At 53.2% G+C, this 9,583-nt stretch overlaps 2 protein-coding genes across 2 annotated transcripts; both read right to left on the reverse strand.

Annotated features, from left to right (window-relative positions):
* Positions 1-3,179: 3,179 nt before the first annotated feature.
* LOC120920432 lies at positions 3,180-4,943 on the reverse strand. Its single transcript, XM_040332526.1, has 2 exons — positions 4,540-4,943; positions 3,180-4,434 (listed from the first exon to the last, which is right to left on the reverse strand). The coding sequence occupies exons 1-2, from the start codon at positions 4,927-4,929 to the stop codon at positions 3,862-3,864; spliced, it is 963 nt and encodes a 320-aa protein (XP_040188460.1). The 5' UTR covers positions 4,930-4,943; the 3' UTR covers positions 3,180-3,861.
* Positions 4,935-6,112, reverse strand: DIO3 (iodothyronine deiodinase 3). Its single transcript, XM_040332528.1, has one exon. The coding sequence runs from the start codon at positions 5,764-5,766 to the stop codon at positions 4,951-4,953; it is 816 nt and encodes a 271-aa protein (XP_040188462.1). The 5' UTR covers positions 5,767-6,112; the 3' UTR covers positions 4,935-4,950.
* Between the last annotated feature and the right edge of the window lie 3,471 nt (positions 6,113-9,583).

Genomic DNA, 9,583 nt, shown 5'->3' on the forward strand with positions numbered 1-9,583 from the left:
CAGCTTCTACAATGAAGCTTTGCCAATAAAACCCGGAAGCTGATTGGCTGCACTCTCCAGTCTTAGTAAATCTCCCATCCCCCATCACAGGGGCTTCCTATGGGGACTACCAGTGGCCATTTCAGCACAGATGGACCTCTGTTGTCACCACCAGGAACCCCCCCCCCCCCATCCCCCCCATGAGAAATACAAATCACAATGTAATTTGTAAATGTCATTGTAAGTTCACCACACACCTTACAATCTGATTGTACAATCTTCTTTACACCTATCAACAGTGATGTAGTGCAAGAAAATACAAATCGATCGATTGGTCAGTTGAGGTAGGTCCTAATATTATATTGTTTTCGTAAATCTAAATTTGATTGTACAATCAGATTGTAATGTGTATGGCGACCCAAAATAGCGATTTTTTTTAATATTTTAAAATCTGAAGATTTCCTTCAAATGAACCCCGAGAGGTCCGGCCATGAAGGTCGTTTCTCCGGGGCTTCCATTCCTAGGGTGACAACGCTCTCCCCCTGTCTCCTGATTGGGCCATCATGTTGTCACATGGGCTTCCTGTGACCATTTCCACACACATTCCATGGCCATTGTTGTCACCCTCAGGAAAACCCGACCGAGGAGTCACCATACATTACCCATACAATGCCCCTATTGTAACCATACAATGCCCATAAAACTACCCCTATAGTAACCATATAATACCCATTCAATACCCATACAATGCCCATATAGTAACCATACAATACCCATACAATGCCCATACAATGCCCCTATAGTAACCATACAATGCCCATAAAACTACCCCTATAGTAACCATATAATACCCATTCAATACCCATATAATGCCCCTATAGTAACCATATAATGCCCATACAATGCCCATATAGTAACCATACAATACCCATACAATGCCCATACAATGCCCCTATAGTAACCATATAATGCCCCTATAGTAACCATACAATGCCCATAAAACTACCCCTATAGTAACCATATAATACCCATTCAATACCCATATAATGCCCCTATAGTAACCATATAATGCCCATACAATGCCCCTATAGTAACCATACAATACCCATATCATGCCCCTATAGTAACCATACAATACCCATATTATTGCCCCTATATTAACCATACAATGACCATATAATGCCCATTCAATACCCATACAATGCCCTTATAGTAACCATACAATACCCATATAATGCCCCTATAGTAACCATACAATACCCATATAATGCCCCTATAGTAACCATATAATGCCCATTCAATACCCCTATAGTAACCATTCAATACCCATACAATGCCCCTATAGTAACTAATACAATACCCATATAATTGCCCCTATAATAACCATATAATGCCCATTCAATACCCATATAATGCCCCTATAGTAACAATACAATACCCATATAATTGCCCCTATATTAACCATGTAATGCCCATTCAATACCCATATAATGCCCCTATAGTAACCATACAATACCCATATAATTTCCCTTATATTAACCATATAATGTCCATTCAATACCAATATAATGCCCCTATAGTAACCATGCAATACCCATATAATGCCCCTATATTAACCATATAACGCCTATATAATGCCCCTATAGTAACAATATAATGCCCATTCAATATCCATATAATGCCCCTATAGTAACCATACAATACCCATATAATTGCCCCTATATTAACCAAATAATGCCCAAAGAATCCCCCTATATTAACTATACAATACCCATATAATTTCCCCTATATTAACCATATAATGCCCATATAATTCTTCTATAGTAACCATATAATACCCATATAATGCCCATATAGTAACCATACAATACCCATATAATTTCCCTTATATTAACCATATAATGCCCATATAGTAACCATATAATGCCCATTCAATATCCATATAATGCCCCTATAGTAACTATACAATACCCATATAATTTCCCCTATAGTAACCATATAATACCCATATAATGCCCATATAGTAACCATACAATACCCACACAATGCCCCTATAGTAACCATATACTGCCCATCTTTTTTATTCTCATTGGTTATATATAATTAGTCTGATTGAAAAAAGTCGGAAGTGCACTTAGTTCAACCAATAAAAAGGGGTGGAGTCATACAATCCCATATACACAATTTGTAGCCAATCATTGTCTGTATAACCAATAAAGAAATGTGTATAAAATATAATATATATAAAATGTTTAAACAAAAAAAAAAATATATATATAATATGTTTCCAATCATTGTTTATATAACCAATAAAAATAATTAACAATAAATAAATATCCAATCAGGGGGGAGCTTGTAATGCGGAGCTGGATCAGATTGCACTGTGTGGGGTCAGCCCAGGAAATGTCGCTGAAGTGGCTGCAGAAAGGCTGCTGGAGATCAGCAAATGGCGGAAGACATTATTTTATAATAAAAAGGTAATTTTCTATAATACTCGGAGCCTTAGCAGCTTCCCAGCCACTTCAGTTCAGCCTCAGTCGCCCCCCCCTCCCTCATAGTAGTAGTAACCCCCCCCCCCTCCATAGTAGTAGTAACCCTCCCTCCCTCATAATAACCCCCCTCATAGTAGTAGTAACCCCCCCCCTCCATAGTAGTAGTAACCCCCCCCCCCTCATAGTAGTAGTAACCCCCCCTCCCATAGTAGTAACCCCCCCCTCCCCATAGTAGTACCCCCCCCCCCTCCATAGTAGTAGTAACCCTCCCTCCCTCATAATAACCCCCCTCATAGTAGTAGTAACCCCCCCCCCTCCATAGTAGTAGTAACCCCCCCCCCTCATAGTAGTAGTAACCCCCCCTCCCATAGTAGTAACCCCCCCCTCCCCATAGTAGTACCCCCCCCCCCCTCCCCATAGTAGTAGTAACCCCCCCTCCCTCATAATAACCCCCCTCCCATAGTAGTAGTAACCCCCCCTCCCATAGTAGTAACCCCCCCTCCCATAGTAGTAACCCCCCCCCCCTCCCCATAGTAGAAGTAACCCCCCCCCTCATAATAACCCCCCTCCCATATTAGTAGTAACCCCCCCTCCCATAGTAGTAACCCCCCCTCCCCATAGTAGTAGTAACCCCCCCTCCCATAGTAGTAACCCCCCCCCTCCCATAGTAGTAGTAACCCCCCCTCCCTCCATTTCCCGGCTGGCAGCCTCTCAGACCCCACATGTAGCTGGCTCCATGCCCCGCCCCCGCGGGCGCCCCCTGCCGGTTCTCACGCTTCAATCCGAGGCTTTTTTCTATTAAACACATTTTATTATTAGAACATCTTTTTTTCATCGTAAAAAAACAAAACTTTTTCTCTGATATAAAAGTTCATCTTAGAAAAGTCCGATAAATAAAGCAGTGACGTCACTGAGCTCCGCGGGGGAGGGGGGCTTACCGGACATCGGACCCGGTGCTGTGGTCGGTGGACCATTGAAGGACCGGTCTTCACTCTATAAGCCCCCCCCCGCCGCCGGGGGGAACAGCTCCGCCCTTACAGTAACCACACAGGACCCTCTAAGGAGGACAGTTGCTCGCGAACATTCACACATAGAAAAAAAATACAGACATCATCCTAGCTTATTCCTGGGGGGGGGGGGGGGGGGGGGGGGGGGGGGGGGCAGAGTGACATCCAGGGGGTCCACAATTGGCATCAAAGGGGGCCCGTAATTGGCATCCATGGGGGCCCATAATTGGCAGGGGGACATCACCGGCATCCAGGGGGGGGGGGGGTAATACTGTCGGGCTGCTGAGAATTACAGCATAAAAAAAATATATACCAAAAATAAAAAGCACCCTGTGGGGGCATCTTCACCTGGATGACCGGGGCAACTGTCCGGTTGCTTGGGTTCAGGTCCAATTATTAGTTCTGGTCCCGACCAGTGAGACCTCCACACCTGGATGGATAGCACCTTTCCCAGTTGCTCGGCTCTGCTCCGACCAATGGTTCTTGTAGTGGTCCAATTTTTGGTTCTGGTTCAAGCATTGGTAAAAGCCACACCTGGGGGGCTGGGGCACCTGTCCGGTTGCTCGGGTCTGGTGAAAGCTGCACCTGTCCGGTTGCTCGGGTCTGGTGAAAGCTACACCTGGGGGGCTGGGGCACCTGTCCGGTTGCTCGGGTCTGGTGAAAGCTACACCTGGGGGGCTGGGGCACCTGTCCGGTTGCTCGGGTCTGGTGAAAGCTACACCTGGGGGGCTGGGGCACCTGTCCGGTTGCTCGGGTCTGGTAAAAGCCACACCTGGGGGGCTGGGGCACCTGTCCGGTTGCTCGGGTCTGGTAAAAGCCACGCCTGGGGGGCTGGGGCACCTGTCCGGTTGCTCGGGTCTGGTGAAAGCTACACCTGGGGGGCTGGGGCACCTGTCCGGTTGCTTGGGTTCAGGTCCAATTATTGGTTCTGGTCCAACCTCTGGTGACCTCCACACCTGGATGATTGGTGCCCCCCTGTCCAGTTGCTCGGGTGACCTCCACACCTGGATGGATGATTGGTGCCCCCCCCCCTTGTCCAGTTGCTCAGGTGACCTCCACACCTGGATGATTGGTGCCCCCCCCTGTCCAGTTGCTCGGGTGACCTCCACACCTGGATGGATGATTGGTGCCCCCCCCCCCCTTGTCCAGTTGCTCAGGTGACCTCCACACCTGGATGATTGGTGCCCCCCCCCCTTGTCCAGTTGCTCAGGTGACCTCCACACCTGGATGATTGGTGCCCCCCCCTTGTCCAGTTGCTCGGGTGACCTCCACACATGGATGATTGGTGCCCCCCCCTTGTCCAGTTGGTCGGGTGACCTCCACACCTGGATGATTGGTGCCCCCCCCTTGTCCAGTTGCTCGGGTGACCTCCACACATGGATGATTGGTGCCCCCCCCTTGTCCAGTTGCTCGGGTAACCTCCACACCTGGATGATTGGTGCCCCCCCCATGTCCGGTTGCTCGGGTGAGCTCTACACCTGTATGATCAGCGCCCCATTCCCGGTTGCTCGGGTCTGGTACTGATCCAACCAGTTCCTGAGCTCCCCGATCTTGTAGCCCTCGGGGCCCCGGCCCCCCTGGTAGACCACCTTGCCGTCCAGGATGACGTAGAGGCGTTCGAAGTAGGCGCCATAGGCGGCGTTGGAGGCGTTGGTCATGGTGTCCGCCACCACCCGGCACCCGGGGGCCCCTTGCAGCATGAGTTGCGCGGCGCGGAGCCGGTCCTGTAGGCATTGGTGGGTTGGGATCTGGTAGGCGGCGTCTGTGCTGAGCCAGCCATCGCAGGGGTGGGCTTCCTCGATGTAGACCAGCAGAAAGTCGGCGAAGTCGAGGCGCTGCGCGGCCAGGCGCTGGTAGGCTTGCAGGCGCGCCATGAAGGGGGGTCAGGTGCAGCTGCCGAAGTTCACCACCAGGGGTCTGTGGCCCTTGGAGAAGTCCAGGATCCGGCACAGCCGTTGGCCCTCCAGGGTCACCACCTCGGTGTTGGGGGCCCCTCCCCCAAGGTGCGCCGACTTGAAGAAGTCGAGCTTCTGCCCGTACCAGACCGCCTTCAGGGACTCCAAGGTGCACATGCGGTTGGTGTCGGAGACGCAGAGTGGGGGGTCTTCTTCCCTCTCGGGGGCCCCCCCCGGGTCCTCCTCTTTGGCCCCGCGGATCACCCTCCGGCGGACACACGGGAAGTCCAGGAGCCAGAGGAGGAGGGCGGTGAGGAGGAAGCGGGGGAGCAGCAGGCAGCAGGCGAGGAGCTGCTGGAGGAGCCGGCAACAGGTGTGCGGAGCGGGGAGCATGGTGACACTGGGGGGCTCCCAGGCGCTTCTGAACACCCGCTCCTCGGTCACCCCCCATTTTATAAATCAAGACTCCACCTCCGGACAGACCCGCCTCTCCAGCCGGGGGATTACCTTCTCCAATGACCTCAAAAAGATAACGTGCCCCCCCCCCAAATAATACAGGGGGGGGTCAGTCCGAGAGCCCCACAAGGACCCCCAATCACAGCTCTGGGGGGAGGATCACCAACTTTCCTCTCTCCATGGAGGGGGGGGGGGCTAAAGAAAGATAAGGAGCCCCAAAAATAGGGGGTCAGCCTGGGCACCGGGGACCCCAATGTAGCAGCCCCCCCCCCCCAATCCATCCCAGTTCTGATCTCCTCTGGAAAGGTATTGATCAGCAACTTTCCCCTTTTAGATTGAAGGAGCCCCCCCCCTCACATTACATGAGCACCCACTCCCATCATATTACAGGAGCCCCCCCTCCCATCACATAAGACCCCCCCACCTCCCATCACATTACATGAGCCCCCCCATCACATTACAGGAGCCCCCCCTCCATCACATTACAGGAGCCCCCCCTCCATCACATTACAGGAGCCCCCCCATCACATTACATGAGCCCCCCCATCACATTACAGGAGCCCCCACACACCTCCCCCCCATCACATTACAGGAGCCCCCCCCCCCTCCATCACATTACAGGAGCCCCCCCTCCATCACATTACAGGAGGGCACTTCCAAAAAATAAAGATGCATCACCATGCAGCCTGCCCGAGCCAAATCCTGACACAGGGCTGCGGGGGAGGGGGGGGGGGCACTTTGGCATGCCTGCAGTGCAGAATTACCGGCTCTTATCACAGCTGCTGTGTCATGGCACCCCAACTACCCCGGGGCAAGGGATTCAGCACCCCACACTGGATATCCTCCACTTCTACAGCCTGTCCCCCACCTATACAGCCTACCCCCCACTTCTACCCATCTATACAGCCTGCCCCCCACCTATACAGCCTGCCCCCCACCTATACAGCCTGTCCCCCACTTCTACCCACCTATACAGCCTGTCCCCCCCCACCTATACAGCCTGCCCCCCACCTAGATAGCCTGCCCCCCACCTATACAGCCTGCCCCCCACCTATACAGCCTGCCCCCCACCTATACAGCCTGTCCCCCACTTCTACCCACCTATACAGCCTACCCCCCACTTCTACCCATCTATACAGCCTGCCCCCCACCTATACAGCCTGCCCCCCACCTATACAGCCTGTCCCCCACTTCTACCCACCTATACAGCCTGCCCCCCACCTATACAGCCTACCCCCCACTTCTACCCATCTATACAGCCTGCCCCCCACCTATACAGCCTACCCCCCACTTCTACCCACCTATACAGCCTGCCCCCCACCTATACAGCCTACCCCCCACTTCTACCCATCTATACAGCCTGCCCCCCACCTATACAGCCTGCCCCCCACCTATACAGCCTGTCCCCCCACCTATACAGCCTGTCCCCCCACCTATATATCCTGCCCCCCCACCTATACAGCCTGTCCCCCACACCTGCAACCTATCCCCCACCTATACAGCCTGTCCCCCCCACATAGATAGCCTGCCACTACCTCTGCAGCCTGTCCCCCACCTGTACAGCCTGCCCCCACCTATACAGCCTGTCCCTCCACCTCTGCAGCCTGTCCCCCCACCTATACAGCCTGTCCCCCACCTATACAGCCTGTCCCCCCACCTATACAGCCTGTCCCCCCACCTATACAGCCTGCACCCCACCTATACAGCATGCCCCCCACCTATACAGCCTGTCCCTCCACCTCTGCAGCCTGTCCCCCCACCTATACAGCCTGTCCCCCACCTATACAGCCTGTCCCCCCACCTATACAGCCTGTCCCCCCACCTACACAGCCTGTCCCCCACCTATACAGCCTGTCCCCCACCTATACAGCCTGCCCCCCACCTATACAGCCTGCCCCCCACCTATACAGCCTGTCCCCCCACCTACACAGCCTGTCCCCCCACCTACACAGCCTGTCCCCCCACCTACACAGCCTGTCCCCCCCACCTATACAGCCTGCCCCCCCACCTCTGCAGCCTGTCCTCTATACTTCTACAGACTATCACCCACTTCTACCTGTACAGACTGCCCCCCCCCCCACCTATACAGGATATCCCTACTTCTGAAGCCTGTTTTCTACATCTACAGATTACCATCTACCTGTACAGACTATCCCCCACTTCTGCAGACTATCCCCCACCTCTGCAGACTATCACTTAGCTATACAGGTAATCCTCCTCCCATACAGACTATCCCCCACTTCTGCAGACTATCCCCCACTTCTACAGACTATCCCCCACTTCTGCAGACTATCATCTACCTGTACAGACTATCCCCCACTTCTGCAGACTATCATCTACCTGTACAGACTATCCCCCACTTCTGCAGACTATCCCCCACTTCTGCAGACTATCATCTACCTGTACAGACTATCCCCCACTTCTGCAGACTATCCCCCACTTCTGCAGACTATCATTTACCTGTACAGGCTATCCCCCACTTCTGCAGACTATCATTTACCTGTACAGACAATCAGCCAACTCTACAAACTATCCTCCACCTCTGCAGACTATCACCCAGCTATACAGGTAATCCTCCTCCCATACAGACTACCCCCCACTTCTAAAGACTACCACCCACCCATACAGACTATCCCCCACTTCTGCAGACTATTACCCACCCATACTGACTATCACCCACCTGTACAGGCTATTATCCCCCCCCCCCCATACAGGCTATTATCTCCCCCCCATACAGGCTATTACCCCCCCCCCATACAGGCTATTATCTCCCCCATACAGGCTATTACCCCCCCCCATACAGGCTATTATCTCCCCCCATACAGGCTATTACCCCCCCCCCATACAGGCTATTACCCCCCCCCCATACAGGCTATTACCCCCCCCCCCATACAGGCTATTACCCCCCCCCCATACAGGCTATTACCCCCCCCCCATACAGGCTATTACCCCCCCCCCCCATACAGGCTATTATCCCCCCCCATACAGGCTATTATCTCCCCCATACAGGCTATTACCCCCCCCCCCCCATACAGGCTATTATCTCCCCCCATACAGGCTATTACCCCCCCCCCCATACAGGCTATTATCTCCCCCCCATACAGGCTATTACCCCCCCCCATACAGGCTATTATCTCCCCCCATACAGGCTATTCCCCCCCCCCCCCCATACAGGCTATTATCTCCCCCATACAGGCTATCACCCCCCCCCCCCATACAGGCTATTATCCCCCCCCCCCATACAAGCTATTATCTCCCCCCCATATAGGCTATCCTCCCATACAGACTGCCCCCCTCCTGTACAGGTTATGCTTTACTCACACAGACTGTCCTCAGATCCCCCCCCCCCCCATTATCATCTACCTGTACAGGAACCCCCCCAATATACAGGATACCCCCTCCTATCTACCTGTCCCTTCTATCCTCTATGGTTCTATAGCAGTCATGTATTCCCCTCCATAGGCAGATCCTGCACCTGTCTGCAGATATTCCCTCTCAGTCCCTACAGGATCCCCATCAGCTAGAAATCCCTCTCCTGCCCTGCGATGGGCTGACCTTGTCCATAGCAATCCATCCCCGGTGTCCCCGGTGTCCCGGTCCGGCTCTGAGCTCTCCTCTGATCGGAGTGTCCCCGGGAGGAGGAACCGGAGATCTCCAACCTGTTGCAGCGGCAATCCGAACCCGGCTGCGGTCCCGCCGGCGGCCACTAGAGGGCGCTGCTGTCCGTTCTTCTATGGAGGGAGCTGTGCAAAGT

Source organism: Rana temporaria, chromosome 13, assembly GCF_905171775.1.
Source record: "Rana temporaria chromosome 13, aRanTem1.1, whole genome shotgun sequence".
Taxonomy (NCBI): domain Eukaryota; kingdom Metazoa; phylum Chordata; class Amphibia; order Anura; family Ranidae; genus Rana; species Rana temporaria.